This window comes from Elgaria multicarinata, chromosome 2 (assembly GCF_023053635.1).
Source record: "Elgaria multicarinata webbii isolate HBS135686 ecotype San Diego chromosome 2, rElgMul1.1.pri, whole genome shotgun sequence".
Lineage (NCBI taxonomy): Eukaryota > Metazoa > Chordata > Lepidosauria > Squamata > Anguidae > Elgaria > Elgaria multicarinata.
Window position 1 is genome coordinate 121,566,984 of NC_086172.1, and position 25,693 is coordinate 121,592,676.

The 25,693-nt window shown below is 40.2% G+C and overlaps 1 protein-coding gene across 5 annotated transcripts in view; it reads left to right on the forward strand.

The window, feature by feature from the left end:
• The window catches only part of ATG13 (autophagy related 13), a 36,572-nt gene extending 13,566 nt beyond the window's left edge, over positions 1 to 23,006 (forward strand). The window contains exons 6-18 of one of the 5 annotated variants that reach the window (XM_063117475.1): positions 4,858 to 4,998; positions 6,473 to 6,513; positions 6,895 to 6,991; positions 7,274 to 7,372; positions 8,235 to 8,328; positions 10,135 to 10,233; positions 12,411 to 12,521; positions 14,298 to 14,437; positions 15,298 to 15,415; positions 15,692 to 15,769; positions 15,939 to 16,055; positions 16,758 to 16,886; positions 19,819 to 23,006. In XM_063117475.1, coding sequence (XP_062973545.1) covers positions 4,858 to 4,998; positions 6,473 to 6,513; positions 6,895 to 6,991; positions 7,274 to 7,372; positions 8,235 to 8,328; positions 10,135 to 10,233; positions 12,411 to 12,521; positions 14,298 to 14,437; positions 15,298 to 15,415; positions 15,692 to 15,769; positions 15,939 to 16,055; positions 16,758 to 16,886; positions 19,819 to 19,896 — 1,342 coding nt within the window. In that variant the 3' untranslated portion in view covers positions 19,897 to 23,006. The remainder of the gene's footprint in view (positions 1 to 4,857; positions 4,999 to 6,472; positions 6,514 to 6,894; positions 6,992 to 7,273; positions 7,373 to 8,234; positions 8,329 to 10,134; positions 10,234 to 12,410; positions 12,522 to 14,297; positions 14,438 to 15,297; positions 15,416 to 15,691; positions 15,770 to 15,938; positions 16,056 to 16,757; positions 16,887 to 19,818) is intronic. The other 4 variants (XM_063117477.1, XM_063117478.1, XM_063117476.1 and 1 more) reach the window with 4 other exon arrangements.
• The last annotated feature ends 2,687 nt before the right edge of the window (positions 23,007 to 25,693 follow it).

Consider the following 25,693-nt stretch of genomic DNA (forward strand, 5'->3'; position numbering starts at 1 on the left):
GTATCTAAAAAAATGAAATTTTAAAGGCACAGTTACAAACAATTCCAACAAGGAGAAAAGATAGAAGACAACAGAGGAAACCAATGTGGCTCCACAAAAAGCTTATTGATGAACTGAAAACAAAAAGGGATACATATAGGAAGTGGAAGGAAGGCCAGGCTACAAAAGAAGAGTACAGACAAGTGGCGCAGAAGTGCCGAAATGGCGTCAGGAAGGCTAAAGCTGTGAATGAGCTGAGATTAGCGAGGGATGCTAAAAGCAATAAAAAGGCTTCCTTCAGATACGTGAGTAGTAAAAGACAGAGGAAAGAAATGATGGTTCAACTATTTAATGAGGATGGCAAATTGATAACAGACGACAAAGAAAAGGCTGAAGTGCTCAATTCCTACTTTGCCTCGGTCTTCTCCCAAAAGCGAGTCTATGACCCCCCTGGAAAAAGTGAAGCAGAAGTTGAGGGGGCAGGATTGCAGTTTGAGATTGATAAACAAATGGTCAAAGAACACCTAATTTCCTTGAATGAGTTCAAATCCCCAGGGCCCGATGAACTGCATCCAAGAGTAAAGAAGGAGCTAGCGGAAGAACTCTCAGAACCTTTGTCTATTATCTTTGCAAAATCATGGAAGACGGGTGAGGTGCCGGACGACTGGAGGAGGGCTAACGTTGTCCCTATCTTCAAAAAGGGCAAAAAGGAGGAACCTGGGAACTACAGACCAGTCAGTCTGACATCCATCCCTGGGAAAATTCTGGAGCAGATTATAAAGAAGTCAATCTGTAAACACCTTGAAATCAATGCAGTGATTACTAGAAGCCAACATGAATTTGTCAGGAACAAATCCTGTCAGACTAATTTGATCTCATTTTTTGATAGGATAACCTCCCTTGTGGACTGTGGGAATGCTGTGGATGTCATATATCTTGACTTCAGCAAAGCTTTTGACAAAGTACCACATGACATTCTGATTAACAAACTAGCTAAAAGTGGGCTAGATGGAACAACTATTAGGTGGATCCACAGTTGGCTACAGAATCGGACTCAAAGAGTACTTATCAATGGAACCTTCTCAAACTGGGGAGAGGCAACGAGTGGGGTGCCGCAGGGCTCAGTCCTGGGCCCAGTGCTCTTCAACATTTTTATTAATGATTTGGACGAGGAGGTGCAGGGAACGCTGATCATATTTGCAGATGACACCAAATTGGGTGGGATAGCTAATACCCTGGAAGACAGAAACAAACTTCAAAGTGATCTTGATAGGCTGGAGTGCTGGGCTGAAAACAACAGCATGAAATTTAATAGGAGTAAATGCCAAGTTCTACATTTTGGGAATAGAAACCAAATGCACAGTTACAAGATGGGGGACACTTGGCTCAGCAATACTACAAACGAGAAAGATCTTGGAATTGTTGTAGATCACAAGCTGAATATGAGCCAACAGTGCGATATGGCTGCAAGAAAGGCAAATGCTATTTTGGGCTGCATTAAGAGAAGTATAGCTTCCAAATCACGTGAGGTACTGGTTCCTCTCTATTCGGCCCTGGTTAGGCCTCATCTAGAGTATTGCGTCCAGTTCTGGGCTCCACAATTCAAGAACGATGCAGACAAGCTGGAGCGTGTTCAGAAGAGGGCAACCAGGATGATCAGAGGTCTAGAAACAAAGCCCTATGAAGAGAGACTGAAAGAACTGGGCATGTTTAGCCTGGAGAAGAGAAGATTGAGGGGAGACATGATAGCACTCTTCAAATACTTAAAAGGTTGTCACACAGAGGAGGGCCAGGATCTCTTCTCGATCCTCCCAGAGTGCAGGACACGGAATAACGGGCAGACTTCTACTGTTACTTTCTACTGTTAGTTTTACCCTACCCTGTGCCTGCTTACCCTACCTGTACCTGTTTGCATTCTCTTCCCCTCCTTATTGTTTTACTATGATTTTATTAGATTGTAAGCCTATGCGGCAGGGTCTTGCTATTTACTGTTTTACTCTGTACAGCACCATGTACACTGATGGTGCTATATAAATAAATAATAATAATAATAATAATAATAAGTTAAAGGAAGCCAGATTCCGGCTGGACATCAGGAAAAACTTCCTGACTGTTAGAGCAGTGCGACAATGGAATCAGCTACCTAGGGAGGTTGTGGGCTCTCCCACACTAGAGGCATTCAAGAGGCAGCTGGACAACCATCTGTCAGGGATGCTTTAGGGTGGATTCCTGCATTGAGCAGGGGGTTGGACTCGATGGCCTTGTAGGCCCCTTCCAACTCTGCTATTCTATGATTCTATATTTAGCAGCTTCATCTGAACTGGCAAGCTGGTTTGCACAATCCCTGCAGTTCAGGATTGCAAACTATTGTTTACTCATGGTTTACAATCTAAATTTAAAGAGATTATGCAAACAAACATTTGCCTGTATGGGTTGCATGGCAAACAGGTTTCTACAAGTCTTGGTCGGGTGTGAACTCGCTCACTGATTTAAGTCAGTTTTTTTTTACTTTTTTCTGTTTTTGCAAAATAACAGTTCCCCCCACTCTCCTTGACTCAAAGCATAGTTGTGTAATGCAAAAAACGTGGAATTTGGTTATCCCTTTTAATTGCACATGGACTTCATTGAATTGCAGACCAATGTGTTTTTATGGTTAAAGAGTTACTGTCATTGTTTCTCAAAAACCTTCTGCCTTTAGGAGAGACAATGACGAGTCCTAAGTCATCCACAAAGCTTTATTTAAGCAATAAACCTGAAGAGAATCTAATCTCTTGGAACCTTCCCCCTAGGCAAAACTATGCAAATTAAGAGAGACAATTGTTCTTTCAAGGAGAATGGAAAGCCTTTTCCCAAAACACAGTTAACTTCAAAGAGGCTAGTTCTGAGGTGGCTTCTGACACAATGCAACGCCTTTCTTTCGCTCCGCCCGTTTTAGACTGCGGCGCACCCTAGGGTCAACTAGCCTGTCGGAGCTCTCTCCTTCAGAAGAATGTTGGTTTCTCATTGAGTGTGTATGATTTGTCCTTGACAAGATAAGCTCTGGAGAGAGATCACCAGCTGGAGAAGAAAACGTGAGAGCTATCTCCCCCACTGGTACAGGCTGGCCTGTGTCTGGCACCGACTCCTCTACTTCAGAGTCTGATTCTGACTGATTACCAGAAACACCTTCTTCCAAAACAGGGGGAGCAGGGCTAGACATGACAGTTATTATGCATTCTTGTTCAGGAAATGCATGAATTACAAATGGGAAACTTGATTTAAACCAGGTTTGTTTGTTTTGTTTTAATGATTTTTAAATCACTGATTTAAATCAATCCACCCTGGACCAAAAAGACCAGATATTATTAGATGACAGAAAGCTCCATAATTAATCTTCCTGATGACCCATGGTTACATACCCATAAGTGGCCTATTTTGATTGACAAATGTGGAAAAACTGGAGCTCAATTAATTGCAATAAGACAAAAGTTTAGTTCCAAATTTTTAAAATTCTGCATCAGTCAAATGTAATTGCATCTGCTTTTTCATAGCTTTTAATTTCTCCTTCAAACATTACATAGGCATTTAATTCAGAAATAAGCAGACTTCAGGCTTGTGTGATCTATTTTAGGTTTTTTACTAGATTCCCGAGGTCCAGCAATTGGAGTCAAGTGTTTGTATAGTGGTTCAGTGGGGCAGACATACACTTAGAATTAAAGAAGGGTAAGGGGTACTTCTGAGCATATGCTCACCCCAGAAGTTTGTTTTCATTATCAGGACTACACACTTAGCCTTTTCTCACACAAAAACAATCCTGGGTTTTGCTCACCACAAGACCTTTCTTTGTTTTCAGCAGCACGTGGTGGTGGTGGTCAGGGGTTGGCTTGTTGGTATTGTTAGAAGTCAGAAACCCTTGCCAGTATGCTTCAAGTTGCCCAGAGATCTATCAGGAGATTGTGATTTGCCTTTTGCCCACTCTTGATTGATAAGTACTTCATCAAAGATATCTACATAAAATTATGTACATATCTATGAACTATATAAGCAAAAAGTTCACAAATGTACCATAATTGTCTAATTCTGATGCATGAATCTTTTTATGATCTCCTTTGCATTGGAATTAGATAATTATTGTATTGGAACAAATTACACAGATTCTGTGAATATATTTGCATGTCCTGAGCTCTGCCATATTTGTTTTTAGCCTAATGGCAGGTTGTAATCTCAGTTGTTTGTATCTTATATGGATGTTTCTCCAAAGCAGATCTAAAATTTCATGAGGTTGGATTCAGACTTAGACCTGCTTCACACGTCGTGAAAATCCCTAGGTTGTTTAACCCAGGAATTGTCAGAGCCAATCAGCGGTGAGTGAGTGTGCTGCGTCCTGCAACACTTTGCTTCCACTTTCAATCAAAAAACCAGGACACCATTCCTGGGTTGTGTTATCATGACATACAAACCCAGAACACTAGGTTGTTTATGGGTTAAACAACTCAGAGTTAATCCCCAAACAACAAACCCTAAACAACCTGACATTACGGGTTTAGACATCATGATAACCTAGGAACAGGGGTTTCCTGGATTATTCTAAAGCAAAAGCAACAAGCACACAGGAGGAAACAAATTTGTCCACTTCTACTAGGCCTTGACAATTCCTAGGTTAAGTAACACAGGTATTGTTGTGAGATGTGAACTAGGTCATACTTTGAGGAAAGCCACTGAAAACAACAGGACTTAAGTTAGTCATGATTAATTTAATTTCCATTTATTTCATTGGGTCTGTTCTATGTATGATAAAGTTTGGATCCAACCCATGGTTGGTGTGATTTTTTTTCCTCTTGGTGTAATTTTTGTCATTTCACTGGGAAATTTGAACTAACTCTTTGTGTGTGCTTTCAGGTGTGATAAAGAAATCAAAGTTTCCTATACTGTGTATAACAGGCTGTCTCTATTGCTGAAGTCTTTGCTGGCTATAACAAGGGTGACCCCTGCCTACAGACTTTCAAGAAAACAAGGTCATGAATATGTAATATTGTACAGGTAATACTCACTCTGATAATCCTTTGAAACAGTAGAACTATATATATTTACTCCTTCCACTCTCTTCTTCATCTCTTCTTGCTCAAGTCTCTACTCTTTTTCTGTAGCTTTTCCATATATTTATAATGTTTTCCCTAGCATGCTTCCTCTTCCTCCCCATGCTTTTTTCTTTAACTTCCATATATTCTTGCATCTTCTTTTCATTGATCTATGTATTTATGTATTAATTTTTTTCCTTGAGCTTCTTGATAAAGTTATTTTGTCTAGATTGTGAGAAAAAGTTGTAATTTTTTATCACAGAAATTGTTATACTAAATAGTCAAGAGCTCTTTAATTATGAGTGCAGTTTGTCAAGTGTGTTCTTTACTGTGCTGGGAGCAGACAAGAGCCAGCCATCTCGCTCACTCGCTCCCAAAAAACAAATGGTTAACAATCCATGAATTGTTTAATCATGCGAACTATATCTATAGTACTTTATATTTATTTATTTATTTATTTAAGGGTTTTTATGCCGCCATTCAGCCAAAAAAGGCTCTCACGGCGGCTTACAAAAGTATTTCTTGACAGTCCCTGCCCAGAGGCTTACAATCTAAAAGACATGACACAAAAGGAAAGGGGATTGGGAGGGAGGAGGAGGAGGGGGAAAAGGAAAGCAAATTCAGGCACTACAATCTTAGTTGTAAAGTTCAGCAGTTACAGTTGGTAGCAGGAGGGAGGGGGCTCTCAGCTGGAGCTGGACCCAGGCACGGTGGAGAGGTGCCTGGCTGCTGCTTCCTCCCTCCACCCTACTTTATAGAGTATATCACTGTTTGCCAGTCAGTTTCTGGCCTGAATCAAAATGTTTGTGCTAACCTTTACCCTATATGGCTTAGGATCAGTCTACCTGAAGAAGCACCATCTCATATTTCTTCCTGCCTGGTTGTTAAAATAATCTTTAGAGGTTCTTCTGTGGGTGCTGCTGCCCACAATGGTGTTGTGGGAAAGAGCCTTCTCTGTAGTGCCCCTCCCCCCCCCCCGTCTTTGGAATGCACTCTCTGTGGATACACCTGGCATCTTTATTGTATACATTTAGACACAAGGCCATGACCTTCCTCCTCCAGCAGGCATTTAATCTTCCATTTGTTATTTTTATTCTCAGTTTTACTGCTGTCTCCTTAATATTCTTAATGTTTTGAATATCTTAATATTTTTATATTCTCTGGGTGCTGTGAGGGAAGCATCCAAGGTATGGGTTACACCCTCTTACCTCCCAGGTAAGGTGGGGATCAAGTAACTAGTGATCTTTGTTAGGAAGTCTAGGTTTCTTCTGCCCTTATATTTAAATCAGCTGAACGATTGTCTTGATATCTTATTATAGCTTTGGGATTTTATGATTGCAAACTGCCCTGAGGGCCATTGTCAGCCAGGCAGTATATAAATCAAATAAATAAATCTAATAAGTGTTTCTTTCTCTCTCCATCTCCATCTCCTGTAGAATATATTTTGGAGAAGTGCAACTGAGTGGCTTGGGTGAAGGTAAGACTGGTCAATGTACAAACTATCTGAAAGCTTTTGTTTTTGACAAACCAGTAAATAAAAAATAAATAAGGGTAATTGGGGAATTAGAAGAACATGAAGAATGACAGAATAGCAAATTAAGTAAAATAAAACAAGATGCTGGTTATATAATAGAGATTCATGAGGAATATATAATATTTTAGGCGTGCGTGAGTTGAAGTGTACCACAGGAGAGCATATTATTATCATCCCGCTATTGCTAGTTGGAGGACTGATGAAAGAGCTTTTACAGGAACAGTAATCCAAGGACAGGGAAATAGCAAATCATCCTTTGTTTCTGACAGTTATGTTTTTAATAAAATAATGTTGCCATTCACAATTTTTCTTCTGCCTCTATAGGGTTTCAGACGGTCCGTGTTGGGACAGTGGGTACTCCATTAGGCACCATCACTTTGTCCTGTGCCTACAGAATCAACCTAGCTTTCATGTGTACAAGGTAAGGATATCATAGCCATACTAAACCACTTTTTCCAGAAACCTACTTCTTAAGCCCACAATCCTGGGATTTTTGGATTTTGTGGAGGGGTGTTTTGTAGCCCTGAGTTATACTCCTGAACACCAAATTCCTTGTTTTTATGTGGAGTTGCAGGGTTGAATTGTGGCGACGCTCTGCTCTCCATTAGCTGATGCAAAGAGCACTCTGGCTGCCACAACTGGGGTTGCAGTAGAGAAGGGAAAACAGTCTTATGAATAACACCATTTGCTTGTTGCATTGCAGGCAGTTTGAGAGGACCCCACCTATCATGGGGATTATCATTGATCACTTTGTGGACCGTCCCTATCCCAGCTCCTCTCCCATGCACCCCTGCAATTACAGGTGAGGAAACAGGAATCACCAATAATAGGTAAAGGCAGTTATTTCCAAGTATAGAGCCTTTACAGCATGCATTCCTGGGTGTAGAAAAAGATGTAAGTCCTGCTCACTTTCTTAATTGAAGTGCATTTAAAAAAATAAAAAGCCTGCATTTCCTATTCTGTTAGAAGTGGGTGGATGGAATTCTCAAAGTTAAAGATCCACTCCAGTTCATACAATGGTTAGTGAGAAATCTCCTTGGCATCGTTGATGTTTTTCCTGATTATACATTATGTAGAATGAAAATTCTTCATTAATACACCAAATGACTTGCAGGAGAAAGAAAACACAACTGTCTTGAAAACATCCATTTTAGTGATTCATGCTCATGTGTCAGTGTGAGAAAGCTTGCATGATTCCAGATTTTTATGATATATTTTTCATATATGTGAATGTATGATAATTCTGGTATATAAGTTGTTTCTTTTAAAGTCAATTTTCCTTCCTTAGCATTTTCTTAATAGTTGTACCACAAGCAATGGCAAAGTGCTTAGAACTGGCTTTTATGAGCAGCTAAAACTACATCACTGCAATAGTAGCATAGAATAGATTTATCAGAAGAGTCTTCCTACTAAAAAAAACCCCACCCCTAGGTATGAGAATAGTGTTTCATGCTTCTGAGACAAATCAAATCCAAAAACACCTTAATCCACCGTAATAGTGCTTTCTTCAGCCCTTCTAAGGAAAGAGAGCTCCTTCATAATTCTCCTTTCAACTCCACTAAAATGTCCTAGTTCCTGCCTTTAGTGTCTATGTCAGTTTTCATTTCTATGTTTTATTGAACATCCATCCCCATGCTGAAATTTATCCCATTGATTTGTTACAGAACAGCTGGTGAAGAAAATGCAGTAGCATACCCATCAGTGGAAGACTCCCAAGAAGCATGCACCACCTCTTTCTCTACTTCTCCACCCTCCCAGGTAAGAGACTTTCCCAAAGCAATTCTAGACGTTTTCCAGCATGCCTTTTTTAGAGAGAGGAAGTGTACTATCAAGTTTGCTAACAAGTGGGGTTTTTTTAGTTCGCTGATAGCCAATTCTGTTATAGAACCTTTTTGTAAGCTGTAAGACAAATACAGAAATCCATGTTGCTGAAAACTAAATGGTGATGGGCTTCCTGTGTGTGCCTATGGGGTTACGTTTCCTTGTCCATATATTTTACCACTCCAGACAATTAATCCTGCTTTATACATGAAACATTATCCCTGTTTTATACATGAAACAACAATTTGGTATTGGTCTGACAGAATACAGTTTAGGATCTAAATCAGGCCTTAGCTAGACCTAAGGATTATCCCAGGCAAATGGAGTGGTCGTCCCTACCTGCTCCCGGGATCCTGTGTGTGTCATTTGGATGCACAGGGACAATCCCAGGATATAGGCCTGGTCTAGCCATGGCCTCAATCTTTCTTACAATCTACTGATTATACAGTATTCACTTTTCTCCATTCAGCTGTAATTTTTTTTTAAAAAAAAACCCTCTATACCTAAGCAATTGTCAAATAAGGATGGATCAAATTCTTTTCTGTGTTCCTTCTAAAAGTCTTTGCACACTTGGGCCAATGGCTGTAAAAAAACTCTGAATGAACTTAAAAGACAGTAAAAAAAGGCCCTGAATCTGTGTAGTAGGTGGTGGAGCAAGATTTAGTTTTAAGCAGCAATTCATCAAGAGTAGTCCTGATTTGGAAACAACTTTCTGAATCCAGATAGTCCCTGTTGTAATTGCAGATAGATGCTGTTGGGGGCGGGGGGAGTCATGTGACATTTAGGATGCACACAGTCCTGTAAAAATGCTGATCATATCATATCTTAATCTTAGACAGAGGAAAGAAAGGGGCATGCAGTCATCTGCCTCACTCTGGATCAGAGTATTAGTGTCCAGATCCAATTTGTATGTATTTTGGAGCATTCTTGACATTCTGCCTTCCATACTTTCTTGATAGTTAATTTAAATATCACAAAAGAAACCAGATCTTCTTAAGAGTTTTGAATCTGGTACTGCTGTAATCTTCATCAAGCAATTTACGTTTGAAGAATCATGGCTTCTGGATTTCTGGTAGCCACCACAGATTTGTGGCCAAGACTATTTCTCTGTCCTTTCTAGGGTTTATGTTCAGAATTTTTCCTGTGTGTTTTTTTCTCATCAGTTGTTCTGTAACCATAGGATAAGATAAATTCCAGAATGGGAATATTCAGCATAACCAATTGAGAAACACAAAGCTAGTGTAGCCAGACTATCTAAAACTTGCATATTATCTTTAAACCTAATGCACATGGATATGGTTTTGAAGGGATGATGTATGCAGGCATTGAGTAAGCTCCATTTTATATGGTTTTCCCACCTGCCTGCACCCTCAGTTGTCAGTAGTCATCATTCAACCTAGTTGTTAGTAAGGCTAATAGTTCCAAATGCATCTTAATTTGGAACAGAGTCTCAGGCTGTTGGTTATGTGTGGTCTGCAGTAAATTCTATGATGCAAACTATAACTAGGAACAGTTCAGTGTAAAGTGGATAAAAGTTTCACTGTCATTTAAAACCCTTTGGAAATCATGCAGCGTCCCTGCAATTCTGTGACACTTGACATACAGGAACATTTCTAATAGCTCTGGCCGCAGCCTCCTCTCGTCAGCATTCAGTTCATCCAACTCTTTTCAGTTTTTCTTTCTGAAGACCTTTTCTTTCTCTTCCTTTCGTGTTTTCTTTTGTGTGTCTTTGTCTTTGTATAGTGTGTGTTTACTGTCACTAAAGCACATTTTCAGACCCCTCCTCCTGTGGTGATGGATACCTTGAAGGGCCCTATGATGGGGCTGGCCTTTTCACATCAAGTGAGTTCATTGTAGAAAAGCGTGTATGGCCTAACAAATTTAAAACCCAGGAACTACATGACAAAAATGGTTTTGCAGTTAGCTATAAATAACATTGCTTTGACTTTATCCCTATGAGGCTGGGTTAACCTCAAATGAAGCAAGCCTTTGGTTTTGTTCTACTTAGAAGTTTGCAACTTCTTTTCAGTTCTTGATAACGTTCCAGAAAAAAAGGAAAGAGGGAGGGAAGGAAGGAAGGAAGGAAATGAAGCGAATATTGTTTCTAAAGTTATTGCATTAGTTGTTTTATCACTGAACAGGGAATTTGCAAAGGCGTAAGGCTCACACACTGTTAAAAAGGTCCAGGGAAAACTTTTAGGGAAGTCCTGATTGCCTTGTGGAATAACTTTTTCTTTGGGAAGCTGCTGAAATGTTTTATTGAGCTGGCCCAGGGTTTAAGCAGTATTTTTCTCCTTTGAAGGGATAAGAGGTCCATTGCACACCCACATATATTCTGTTCTCCCCCTTCCCCAAAAAAGAGATATTATGCTTAGAATAGTTTGTGCAAATAAATGATGGATTTTTAATTGATGGAGTTCAAACATAAAAAATATAATTAATTAAAAATATAATTAATATATAATTAATTTAAAAATAATTGATTAAAAAACCTGCAAAAGCAGACCTCTTAAGCTAGGTTCTACCACTGAAAACTATTCGTGCCTAAATGCTATTGAAATCAGTGTGACTTACACTTTTAAAGTATACATTTAAGAATTTAACTGTGGAATTGCATCTGACTTTGCTGGATTTGGCAAAATATAGTGCAGATTAATAAATGTCAAGAATTTAATCTTCAACTACTCTGAATAATTTTTACCATGGTTTGTCAAATATGCTTTGTCCGCAGGCAGGCCTACTCATAGTAAAAATCTCCATTAGCATTTTAAACAAACAAAAAACTCATCAACATCAGGTTTCTCTTTTGCAGCTGTTTACATAGTGTTTTTCCAGATAAAATCTGCAGAGAGCTAAAACTGGACTAAGAAAAACAATATTTCTTCATTTTTTGTTAGTATTGGGGTTCACCCATTTAAAGTTTCTTTCATTGATCTTTTTAAGTCTACAGTGAATTAAACTTTTTTTTTTAAAATGGAAGAATATTGCCATAAACCATGCTGATTTGGTTCAGGAGGAATTGTAGAGCCTGAGGAGAAGAAAGATTGAGGAGACTTTTATGTTAGATCATAACAGATCATAGCCGGATCCAAATAGCCCCATGCACACACAGGCTTCCACGTACATTTCTGGCTTTCCCCTTTTCTGGTTCCATCCCAGCTCCTTTGCACACTGTCAGAGGTGAACCCCAAATATCTCCCAAGTTCTAGAAGTGACTTGTTAGACTGTCCAAGGTCTACAGGTAGGGGAGGTAGCTTCAGAGCCCTGCTGCACAAGTTGCTGGTATTTGCAATCTAGTCTAACTTTCAATCTGGCGATGCCTATACAAGAGGGTCAGGATACAGCAACTGGTGTATAAATAACAATAAGTGTAGTGAAAGGGAAGGGATGATGTCTCTTCTACTAAGAAAAATGCTCCGTGGGAGAAGTTCATCAACAAGCATTTATAAAGAATTGGTGAGTTCTTGTAAAGTGTGAGAACAGAATGACATTCAGCTTTTTAAAAATGAAGTCCTTGACATTTAGGAAGGCCCAGGAAATCTGGGAAACATGCAGTAGAGAGACAGTCCTTGCCCTTCAATGAGAAATACCTTCTGCTGTTTACTTTAGTCTATTATAGTGTTCGAGTGACTGCTCCGTGGTCTGGCATGTTATGTAGCCACCTTCATGTGATCTCTCAAACAACATTAAGGCAATTTCCATCATTTATAGGTTGTTGTACGCCATTATAAAGAAAAATCCAGCTTTGGGAATTGGTCCATAATGATCCTAAAACTATTTAGAAGTAAATTCTTCCATTATACACAGTGGAACTTTTCTTCTAAGAAACTATATGATGGATCGATGAAATGTGTGTGTATGCATGCATGTTAGAATCTAACAACCACAGTTCCAGTCTACTCTTTTATACTGCAAATCTGATTTCTTTTCCTGGCCTTGTCCAATAATTCTGAAAATTATTCAGACTGTGTGGGGTTTTCCATTTTTCTCCCTTTCCCTTCCCCCTCTCATTTCCTTAGCTCTCCAGCTCTCGTCTTTCTTATCAGCCTGCAGCCCTGGGAGTTGGATCAACTGACCTGGGCTACCCAGTAGTCTTTGCTGGCGGCTTGAGTGCTGCACATCCTCACCAGGTATTCTTAGAGGTTTGAGGACATTACATTCATCTCATACATAGCTAACACTATTCCTTACAACTGCTGACATGCTTCTATATCCATTTATATGACACTGGCAAAGGAACTAGGCTTATATTTAGAAAAGATCAAGATGTTAAGTAGGGATGTGCATCTGTTTCAGATGAAACCCAAGCAGCATCGGGCCCATTCAGAGGCAAGGTGGGCTTCCCAAGGCAAAGAGGGCTTCCTTCTGAAGCTGCCCAAACAGGACTTCATTAACCATCCATGCTTGGAGATGCAGACATTATGTCTCCTCTCCAAACAGCATGTTTTGTGTTTCATTTTTCTAAAACAGCAATGAGTGGAAGGTGGGAGGGAGGACAGCTGAGCGACTGAGTGGTCCACCTTCTAATGCTAGGGCATATTTTACAAGAGGCTCTGATCATTGTGCTTTGGGGGAAGGTAAGCATGGGACCATGAGGCAGCCATTCTTCCAGCATCACCTGGCTTCACTATTAAAAAAGCCTTAAACTGCTGAAGTCTGGGTATAGGACATAGATTCCCATGCCATTTAAGGCTTTGTAAGTTAATATCAGCAATTTGAATTGAGCCCAGAAATGGACTGGTAGTCAGTACACTGGCATAATATGACCACTGGCCACTCCCAATGATAGTCAATGGGAGGCACGAAGCCTCAGATTTCTGAATCTCGGCTCAAGTTCGGCCTCTGAACTGGTCCAAGCAGAACTGGGCCATTTTCTGAATTACCGTTTTGAGGTCTGAGTTGAATCTGTAGGTTGGTGCACATCTATAATGCTAGTAAAAATGCTAATCTCATACTGCTTTGAATTCACATTAAGTGAGATTTTAATAGGCATTCTTTCTATGGGTGGAGTCTAATTTATTCACACACATAATTACGCTGATGCAATGGTAGAGCAAGTATTTCTCTGATGATGTCACTCTAAGGGCATTTCTTTGTCAATTACATCTGTGAGTCTACTCTTCATGATGGGGAATTGGAGATTTATTTTCAGTAGGCATCTCAGAATTACAGAATTTGATTTCTTCTTTTTGATACTCAACACTAAGAACATCTTATGGAACTGCTGTGAAATCGTTTAGCTTGACTGTGGTTAGAGTGTTGGACTGGGCCTGGAGGCCTGGGTTCTAATCCCCACTCTGCCATTTGATGACTTTAAGCCAGTAACTAGGCCGGTTCACAAATCAGGGAAAGGGAAATAAGCCACAGACAAAATAATAATTAAGAAAGCATCTCACTAGACTTTCTTCCCCTTTGCCATAGTCCAAAGATTGCTCTTTTACTTGTAGGGTACAGTGGGAGCTGAGCAACATTGTGCTAACCATGTGAGCAATAGCACAGCTCTGCCCATCTGAAGGCTGTCTGCCAACACACGAAGAAAGCTTGAGGGGATCAGTCAAACACAAGGGAATGTAAAACCACTGTCCTGCTTTCTTTGTCAGTTGTTCTTTTCCAGCGATCTCTCTTCTTGGCTTCTAGTTTCCTTGGTTTCTCCCACTCCCAATTTTTCTGTCCTGTGATCCTCTCCAGTTTTGTCTGGTGGTAGGAAGCTTTCAAAGTTCTTAACAGGCAGAGCCAAGCTGCTTCTCATATCATTAGCATGATATGCATCCCAGCTGTCAGTTACCTGTCATCGAGAGTGAAAAAATCAAACACTTGAAAATAGCAGAGCCGAGAGTTTCCTCTGTTGTAGTCTTTTCTTGAATGAATACTAAAATGTCTTATTTGGTCATCCCTTTCCTCTCCAGTTGGTTGTTCCAGGGAAGGATGGAGGACTGCCTTTGATTACCAACCAACCAATGCACGGCACTCAGGCTGATCATGAGAGAATGGTAACATGCATCCCTTTGGATGGGGGCCATTACCCTGCAGTTACTCCATCTAGTAGGTAGGTATTCCATTCCTTCATTGCAGCGCACGTTCTTGCTACAGGTGTTAAAATGAAAATTAATTTACTTGGATGTAAGCTGCTTTCTTACATTGATCAGTAATTTTGGGAAGAGGGAGTTAGGAAGATCATTGGAGGAGCTTAACATCTCTAGGAATGATACAACCTTTGCATAATAAAATACCTCTACAAATGTAGTCAAACTGAGTTAATACAGTTATTTAACAACGTCGCTCAGTAGTTAATCGTAATCACTTCCACTACTACTGATGCAGCAGTATCTAAAGGTTAGTATTTTTTTGGTCTTTGGAGAATGGTTATCAGTTTCTGCACATAACAACGACCCATTGGTTTATTAATACATGGGTTGTCTGGGCCACAAGTGACCACGTTGCTTCCCACTTGCTTGCTGCTTCCACTTTGCATCTCATGGTTTGTTCTTGGGTTAAAATTCTGGGTTGTTTCTGTCTCAACAACCAAGAGGTTCGGGTGTTGCAGCAAACAACCTAGGAACAGCGTGTTCTTAGGTTGTTTGCTAAGCTGGATGCAAAGCGGAAGCAGTGAGTGGGTTGGAGAAAGCACTCTCACACACAGCCCTGATCAACCGTAGGTAATTAAAATATGTTTGGTTGTTATGTGCGAACCAGTTCTATCCCTGCTGTCAAGTTTACAGTCTAAAAGAATTTAGTTGTGGTGTAAGCTGCCTTGTATACTTCTAGTAAAAAGGCAGACTGTTAGTAAATAAATAAATAAATAAATTGGAATATACACTGCTGCAGCAGTGGTTCACCCCAGTGCTAGTGTAGAACTACAAGAGTAAATTAAACTACCTTCCCACCCCCCTCTCTTTCATCTCTCAGTGAGGACACTGAAACGGTATCAAACAGCAGTGAAGGAAAGAGTGGGTCCCCACATGATCTCTTGGAGACCATCTTTGTCCGGAAGGTGGGGGCCTTTGTCAACAAACCCATTAACCAGGTAATTTAAGTTCATTGTTCTGCATTGCTTCATGGCGTGCTGTTTCTTCAGGAAAGAAAGAGCACAAGAAATTTCCTGCCACTTGACACAGGAAGCAGAAAACAATAGGCCATGCTGCCTGTAAGTTATGCAGCATTTAAATTTCTCTCATTTCTGAACTTGGGTTGACAAGTTTCAGTGTTCCTAGCCTAAATTTGAAGGGACATGTTGCAGGCTAGGCAACAAGAGAACATTTGAATAAGACAGTTGAGATTTTGTCTTTTGAACCTCTTTTAGGTGACGATGGCCAGTTTGGACATTCCTTTTGCTATGTTTGCTCCCAAGCACTTTGAACTGGAAGATAATGACCCCATGGTAAGTACTGCCAATACTTCTCAGCCCTGCCTTCCCAGCACTGAATTTCCTAATCCAGACATTAGCATGCTTGTATTTTCTGACTGAACAGCTAGCTTCTCACGTCTGCTTAACTTTAACATACCCAGTGTTTGGGTATGTTGGTCTGACACTTTGATTTCTTCAACAGGTGAATCCTCCTGATTCTCCAGAAGTTGAGTCTCCCCTCCAGGGCAGCTTACACTCAGTGGGCTCCAGTGGCAGCAGCAATGGGAACATCCATGATGATTTTGTTATGGTAGATTTTGTAAGTCCACAGACACATCTACAAGTCTTTCTGGTAAAGCATCAGTGTCTGAAGCAGAATAGCGATAACATTTCTTGAACAAAAGTGGCTTTACAGAACCAATATGGGTCCAATATCTCTGAATATCCCTTTAACCAAAATCTGAAATGGCCCAAAGAATATTGAGAGGCTGAGCTTCATTCTTTGCACAAGAATGGAGCAAGTGGTCCAGAAAAATGGGGCTTTTGAGGGATCTGAAACACTTGGAGACTTGTAGGACTACAACTCAATGGCTGTCTAGCACAGGCTTCTGCCCAAAAGTAGGATCTTTCACAGACTGCCAACAAATTAATTTCAACAAATTATCCCCATTGCTCAGATAACAGTATGGCACAAGCAAAAAGCATCATTGAAGAAGATATTTTACAGTGGAGATGTGCACACAGTTTAGCAAATAGGCAAATGACCAGCTTTATAAGAGAAAAATGAAACTGATGTTCATTTATATGCTATGCATTGTTGTACCACTGGCTGAAACAGTGACATGTATTGCAAGTGGATAATCTCTTGATTGATTTGATTTGATTTTTACTTAAAACATTTTTGTAACATCCTTTTGTCATATCCAATTTCAGAGTGATGTACAACATGATGATGATAATACAAATCAGACCGTTGTGTTACCTATGTAGAGCTGATTGACATCTGTCCCTTTAATTCTAGAAACCGGCATTTTCTAAAGATGACATCCTCCCAATGGATCTGGGGACATTCTACCGTGAATTTCAGAATCCTCCTCAGCTCAGCAGCCTTTCTATTGACATTGGGGCTCAGTCTATGGCAGAAGATCTGGTATGAGAAAATGGGATTTCAGTTCGTAAGGGACATAGTACTCCCTTCCATACCCAACTTACCTGAACAAGCTTAATTTGAGAGGACCTCTCTCTTATGTTAGAGAGCCGTGATAGCATAGTGAAGAGCCTGCACTGTGGACCAGGAAGTCCCCACTTCAAATCTTGTCTCTTACAGGTGCCATGAAAGTAGGTGTCCTTAAGCACCCACCTCCAACACACACAGAGTATGAGAATAATAATTTTGACGTCTTTTACAGGGTTGTTGTAGGAATTCCAGAGATATCATATGTGAAATACTTTAAACACTTGGAAGCGCTACATAAAAAGACTCTGGAAAGTCACCATTGTTTTTATGCCTTTGGCTCCAAACACTTCAGATAAGGCAGACCTAGTACAGGATAATTTTATGTAGTATGCCTACAGCAGCTGTCAAGGACATTTTATATCTGTTAGCTTGTGAAATGTATCCTTGTTCTGCATTAGAAATGTGACACACTTTAGGGACCTTATAGCTTCAAGACTTCCCTTCATCTGTTGTTGACTGAGATTTTAAGTCAGATTTCTAACTTACTGTACAGGAAGAGGCTGCTAGTTTTCATTCCATCGTGGTACCTGCCAAGTTCATAGCCCTGGTTATCTCAAACAGTGAGGGCCTTTCCAACTTATCAGTTCGTAGAACAACAAATACACAGTTATTCCTCATTTGTTGTGCAGGATCTCACAAGGAATTGCTTCTGTTTGGGGATTCCACTTTCCCAGAACACAAACCACACTATTTTAATCTTGCTAAAATGCTGTTCTTTTCCCAGCACAAGGTCATGGCAGTTTAAAGTACTTTCTAGGAAGTAGTTACATGAGTATCACAGTCACCTATTAGATGAGAAGCAACACAATTTGAACCTCATTCCCACTCCATCATGTCAGTGCCATGTTTTTGTGAACCGCCCAGAGAGCTTCGGCTATTGGGCAGTATAAAAATGTAATAAATAAATAAATAAATGTTGTGTCCCTATCAACAATTCTCAGACTGAAGAGCGAGAACTAGCCAAAATTGATGAGTTCCAAGATGGTTACTGATGAAGAACCTTCATGTCAGGTTCACTGGCTTCGAACTTTAGGTGGAGTCGCTGCAGAGCATGGCACTGACAGATGCTCCATTGCTCAGTTGCAACGTAGCTTTTATCTTTGATTCTTCTCTCTCCTTTGCCAGCTCTGTAAACTGCCACTTTGTGTTTTTTGGTTTTGTTTTCTTTAGTTGTGGTTACAAAGGTCAAATAATTCAACACATATATATATATATATATATATATATATATATACACACACACACATATTCAGGGTCTGTACAAATATAAATATATGTACTAGTCTGGGTTTGAAGTTATTTAACATTATTTAATTTAATTTAACCGCCCCCAGCCTGGAAATTAGTCACTTTACCCATCCACTTATGCTTGCCATAGCTATGCCAAAGGTGGTGTTCTTCCATCTTCTTCTTTGTTCACATACTTAAGCTGCCACTTTGTGATGTCTCTCCCCTCATAATATTGCAAAAATATCCCTATTTCTCTTTGTTTCCTTAGCTAAAACCACATTTCCTGCTTTGGTTATCTCCACCTTGGCTACTGCATCCTTCTCTCTTGCCAAAGCTCTGCTGCCAAAACCATTCACCTTTCCTGTCTCTCAGATCGGGCAATACCTCTTCTTAGACCCTTTCTCTGAGTTTTCATCCCCTTCCATATCCAGTACAAACTCTTCATTACCCAATCTTTTGGCGCTGCTTCTCGTCATATCATTGCTTGTGACCTCCACTTTTACCACCCTCAGCCCCTGGCCCCCAAAGTATGTTGCAACTTATCACAACTCCACTAATTCATCTTTGCTTTTCCCTATATAAGAACAAGAACATGGAGCCGCTAAGCTCTCTTTTCTGCCCACATTCTTCTCTTCCTCCTTTTGTTTTCTCCATTGTTTATTTTAGGTTCTTTGTGGTAAGTACTTTATTATTCTTGCCTTTGATAAGTGTATCATATGACAGGTGGCACCATATAACTACAAGAAGATTTTTTGGGCATTTCTTTTCTCCTGCAGTGGAGGACACATTGGTGGGGGTGCAGGATAGGGCATCTGTTCTCCACTCCCCACTGCATTATATGTGATCTGAATATGTTGCTTTTGGCTTTGAATCCAGACTATCCCCAAGAGGTTAAAAACCCCTAATGGGACAATTTGAATGGATTTTCTGGACAAGATCCAATACCTGTGGACAATCCAGAGTTAAAACGACAGTTAAAGCTGCAGGAGCTATACTAGAGTGACCAGATTTAAAAGAGCGCAGGGCACCTGCAGCTTTAACTGTGGGGATGAAGAGGGAATTTCACCAGGTTCCCCATATATACAAATGACACCTGCTGAAATTTCCTTTTCAGTACAACTGTTAAAGATACTGGAGCCCTGTCCTCCTTTTCATATGGTCACCCTACTTTAGTGCTAGTGATCTCAGGCTCTTCCTTCAGTTTGTTCCTGCTTTTTAGCTAGGACAGTTCCCCTTTCCACTATTCAGCTATATCTGAATTTAAGGTCTTTACTCCTCCCTATCTTAACTGTTTTTTCCTATGTTCTCTTAGCAGATGGCTAATTGTTATTGTGCTGTAGCTGTTCCAGGAAACTTCAGAGACCAAGATCTCATGCACTTGTTCTTTTTCTCTCACACACACCTCCAGGAACAAGCCTTAGCTAGCTGATAATAGCTTGCAGTATTTTGTTCCTTTCTGAGAGAGTTCTGCACACAGGTTCAGAGACTTGGGTACTGAACTTGGGAGCATTATACATGGATTAATAGAAATGGTGTTCTGAACCTATCTATTGATTCAAAGCTGACTTTAAATCAGGTTGATATAACTGCTCAGAAATTTTCTTTGTCTTCACAGGACTCGCTGCCGGAGAAACTGGCTGTCCATGAGAAAAACGTCAAAGAATTTGATGCCTTTGTAGAGACTTTACAGTAAACCTGAGCTCCTTCAGCAGCATTGAACTTCCTCTTGGACACCTGGGAAAAGGAAGCCCATACATTCTGCCTTTCTTCCCTTAGTGTCTTGTTCTGTCCCACTCTACCACCCCATTTAGTAGGCACTGATTGCTTTGCCCCGTCAGATGCAGAAACAATGGTGTATATTTCTTTGAACTTGGTTATGGGGTGGATGTGACTCATTTTCCTCCCTGTTTGGGGTTCATGTCTAATACAGTGCATTAGGAAACAAGAAGATCACACTCTTTCCCCTTGAGAGTCTTCAGTTTTGCTTCCTCTATCAACAAGATGGTAGGATCTGGTTTCCAGGGGTCATTCTTGTCACTTGGATCCTCAATGCCACCAAGCAGAAAGAATTCAACAAAACTATCCTGGGAGCATTGGACAGATCCTGCTAGCATGAGTTCAAAATACCAGCTTTGCAGAATTGGCCTCTCTTCAGTGAGTGCAGTTCAGATATTAGGCAAGGGGCCAATGATTCACTTTAGCACCCTCCACAAGACAAACACAACATTGCACATCTATGTGTGGGAAATAGAAAGTGAGGGGCCCAGCCTCCCTCCCTAATGCACAGTTGGGAAGTAATCCACAGAAGCTGAAAGAAGTGCTTTTCATGTATTACCCGACAACTGAGAGTATGTCAAAGCATTTCTCTCCCTAAGGCCACATTTCTGTGGCATTTGGAGAAGATTTGGAGTTCATAGGTCCTGCTTACCATCAGTAGTTGTAAATATGAATTAGGAATCCTAATTCTCTAGGGTTATTTAATTAGAGGTCTTTAGTCCAAAGTTATCTCCCCCAGATGTTGCTGCTCTATAATAAGATAAACAAGAAATATTTATTACTCTAAAAGAAACCTATATTTAAAGAAAAATTGTATGTGAATGTTTTCGCTTTGTTATGCAGCCATATAGGCTGCTCTGTCCTTTGCCACTGCAAGAGTTCTGTACCAAACCCCCTTGTTCTCTTCTCTCCCTACCCCCCACTCATCCTGCAGGGTAAACCATAATAATATATCTTGAGAAAAAGATATGGATATTCTGGGGACTGAGTTGATTTACATTCTGCCCTGTTCGGGTCCATGGATGTCATAAGTAAAATGCACATGTCGGTACAGTGAATTTGCAGGGAGTTTCTAAAAAGCTGGATTCTGACAGGCTTGTCAAATGAGCTCACTGTAATCTGCGGTCAGCTAGAAAGTAGCTTATTCATAGAAGCACATTTTTAAGAGGTTTGTGGTACTTGTTTTAATCGGCTGGGTTTTGATTGGCTAAAAGTTTATTTTTGTAACGAGCTAGCCATTAAGCAATGTGATTGGCTGGCATTGCTGTGTGTTTGATCTGCCTGCTCTGTGTCCTTCACCAAATAAGGGGAAGGGAAGAGACAAGACACTAAGCATTAGCTCAGGGATTAGCTGGACTCTGGGCACAACTCCTTCCTTCTTGCTATCAAAAACCAGGCTGAGGCTACAATCCTGTGCAAACTAAACTTTCTTGGGAGTAATTCTCATTAAACTCCGTAGAATGCATGTCTGAGTAATATTTAGGATTGCATTGTAAGATGCTGAAAAAATACCCTTTTTATCCTCTCCCTACATCTTTGACATTACTTCTTATGACTGTGGGCCTTTTTACGCTTGAAAGACCTTTATGGTTTCCTGATTAAGCTAGTGAGATGTTAACTTCCTGAATTACACACCACCTTTCTTTAAGATGAAAGGGTTTGGGTGTGGGGAGGGCTTGTTGATTTTTTTATTTTTTTTTAAATGACAGCAATTGTCTAACAACATAGCTTCTGGAGCTTGCTAACCCCTGCTGCTGCATAGAAGTGAGCAGAAGGTTAAATTTCTTGCCTTCTAGCATGCTGATATTTTGCGTTACTAACTGAAATTGTGAGATGCCTATTTATATAGACTCAAAAATGGCATTTTAAATTTGTATTCAAAGCAGTTAGTTGAGATATCATTACATGCCATTGGTCCATGAAAAACACAATCAAATCCACTTTGTGAGATCTAAATTACTACCAGGTAGTTGTTGCCTGCCTGGAGTGATATTGACATCAAACTACCCCAAAAGCCTCCCAGTGAATCTGCCAGCAAGTAATGCCATAAACCTCATGTCTGCACGATCTGGGGCTTTAGTCTCAAAGCACCTGCCAAACCTTTTATCCTTCTAGCCAGTCTGGAATGTGAATGCAAGAAAATTGGTATTCGTTGTGTTACCCATGAGGTGTCAAATATTTTGTCTAAGACCAGTTAGCAATAGTACTGCTATAGAACCAGCCTTCCTTGTTCAAGCAAGTTAGCATTACAGCATTAACAACAATGCTGTTCAGGTAAATGACTTCATGGAACATCCGGCAGCCTTCTGGCAAGTACATTGCTTGTAGAAGTCCTGATCCTGCTGTGATGATTAAGTGCAAGTTTGCCTCTCTACCTGCCAACTATGTAGAGCTTACAAGGTTGCTGGTTGCTGTTTTTTGTGCACATTCCCATGGATGATCCTTTGTGTGTCACAGCACTGCCTCTCTTTAGCTCTTATCTTCACACCGAAATGCTATGTTGCTTAAGAGCAGTTCGCTACAGTTATTGCTTGTTCAGATAGCCTACTGTCAGTATAATTTTAGACCAAGGTCACAAATTCTGCATTGAAGAATAGAACTACCATGGAGGTACTGTTGTTGGTATTCATTTACAATAGTTACTGAATGTTCAGAGCTGCTGGTTTTTTCTTATATCAAAATACATGCTCCTTTCTATGTGATTTTCTGAGTCTTAGTACCTTGCTCATTCTAAGAGTAAATTACTCTTTAGGTTCTACTTAATCAATATGTTAATTTATTAGCCTAGATCAGTCCCACTGTGGGATAGAATCAACTGATGCAGACTTTCAAAGAAAGATATTTTACTGACCACCTACTTGGCAATGTACTGCTATAAATGAGAATGTATATATAACTGGCAACTTACAAATGCTTTGGTTGAAGGGAGAAGGGTCCTGAATTACATTTATTTGGTAATAGTTTTCAGAATACTTCAACATCTATTCATATAATTTCAAATAAAACTTTTATGTATGTTACTCTTAATTCAGCTGTCAGCCAGTCGCTCAGTTCCCCTTGTACATGCACGATCACCATCTTTCCTGCTGAAGAATCAAATTTTAACAGGACAAGTGGTGCAGCTGCTAAAAAGTGAAAAACCAGCCTTTCAGCTGGTATTTCTAAGTGCTGCTTTACATGCATCCTTTTGATAGCACACTGCTATATGTTTGCTCTTAAGTATGCCCTGTGAGTTAAGTGGGGTACTTCTCAAGCAAGCATGTTCAGGACTTCAGCCGTAGTGTCTTGTGTGCTAGAACTACCATGTAAAGGCCACACATGTATCTTTTGAAATGTATTTATACCACTATAAAATGTGTTAACAGGACGTAGAGAAGGAATTGGCCTGGGTCCTCTGCTATATCTATCCACTGTAGCTCTACTATTCTCTACATTAGAGAACAGGAACTGGAGGGGATGCATGGGCCAGTTCTACTCCCCACGTTGATAGGGAATCAATTGAAGAGAAACTAATTGCATTCAGCTGAATGGTTAGCTTCTCTACAGATCTTCCCTGTAAAGAGAGAGGTTGATTGGGGAGCCAACTCTACATCCCCTTCCAGGGTTACTTCTCTCTAATGCCTGTAGCGATTTTATTTTATGGTCTCCCATGAGCTACATTGGTAGCTATGGAAGAGCACTGCTCTAACATAAAAATGTTGATACCAGAGGAAAGGTAAACTAATCTAAGATCACCTTTTGAACTTAATGTAAGCTAGGGTGATCATATGAAAAGGAGGACAGGGCTCCTGTATCTTTAACAGTTGCATAGAAAAAGGAATTTCAGCAGGTGTCATTTGTATATATGGAGAACCTGGTGAAATTCATCACAACAGTTAAAGTCCAGGAGCTATACTAGAGTGACCAGATTTAAAAGAGGGCAGGGCACCTGCAGCTTTAACTGTTGTGATGAAGAGGAAATTTCACCAGGTTCTCCATATATACAAATAATACCTGCTGAAATTCCCTTTTCAATACAACTGTTAAAGATACAGGAGCCCTGTCCTCCTTTTCATATGTTCACCCTATGTAAGCATTACATCCAGAAAATAAAGGAGAATTTGATACTATTCACCCTCTTTTAAATAAAAATGTGGGGTAGATGGGTGATCCAGAACAGGAGAAAAATATGCAACCATCTTCTTGGGGGAGAGGAGTAGCTCAAGAATTTTAAAATCCTGTAACTTTATTTAAAAGTTCACAAAATTGTGTAGATAGAGAAATTAATTAAAACTGCCTTTTGTTACATTTATTTTTGCAGAAAGTCAGGACAGAAATTAAAATAAAATACTTGGATTGCAACTATCCACTAGGCCTTGGCAACACTCACACAGCCACATTAGTAATGGGTGCACTACTAAAAGCTTGTGGAAGTCAACAAATGAGACATGCAAACTTCTTGTGCAATAAACTGATCATGTGGAAAGGCTCAGAAAATTTGCTTCATGCAAAATTAGTTTGTGCACATCGTTTACAGAGAGTGTGTGCTATTTCTAGAGCCACAAACAGCAATACTTTCTAAATAACAACTCCTTGGCACAGCGTGCATCTATGGTTGGGGGAGGGGAGAGACAGGGAGACAATGAAAGGCCACACAAGCACCATAGCTTACAACAGGCAAGGTGTGGAGCTACCCACAAACTCATTGAGCATTATTAACTCTGTGCCTGCCTGTGATCCGAAAGGGACTGTAAAATGCTCTTGCTGCTGGTTTTGCAGGTGTAATTTGTGTAAACAAAAATCTTGAGTGGCATGGTTTCAACACAGTCACTTGGGAGTTGAAAATGAGTTGTTTGGGTTGTTGTTTTCTCCCTTGGAACCCAAGTGCTCCTTAAGGCAGAGCATAGTAGTAACTGTGTTCATATTGGGCCAGGTGACACAGCCTCCAGCTCTATGTCTTAGTAGAGTTCACAGTATTAATAGTAGCAGAGTGCATTCATCTGTTCTGGTGAACAAGTGCGAAGAACAATTGCCAGGACCTCAGACGAGCTATAAAAGAGAAAGCAAATCACATAAGATTTGCTTTAGGTAGTACTTGCTTAAAGCTCTACTGTAACCAGAAAGGGAATGGCCTTGAATTACCTAATGCAGCAGCCCTTTGGGAGACCCAATTACTTTTATTCATTTCCAAGGGCAAACTAGCAGACAGTCTTTATGACAGGACTCTTAACTTGCACCTCATGCCCATCCATTTCAAATTTTTAATCCACTATGAAGATAATACTAAAATCAGAAAGCTGTGTCAGACATCTTTGGACATTTTTGCAACCCCCTTGGGTGTTACCAAGGCCCCAGAACTCCATTAAGTAGCATGGCTTTTTATTTACCAAGATGTTGACTACAGTGGCGTATTTGATATCGCTCTGTCATGATTATGTCCTATCGAAATAAATAGGACACATTAGTCACAATTAAATTATCCCATTAATTTCAGTGGGACTTAAAACATGAATAACGTTAGATCATAGCCACTATGTTATTTATGCAGCCAGCATATGAACTAGTGGTAGCACAATTCTCAGGAAGAAAGTCAGAATAGGGAGCAATGTCAAATTAAGCTGAGCCTCATCTCCTTTTCTTGGTTGCGTTTATGAGGGTGGGGTGGGAGAATGTACCATTCCTTGTTAAGAGCTGCACTCCATTGGACTTCCAATTTGTGAGGTCATGACCCACAA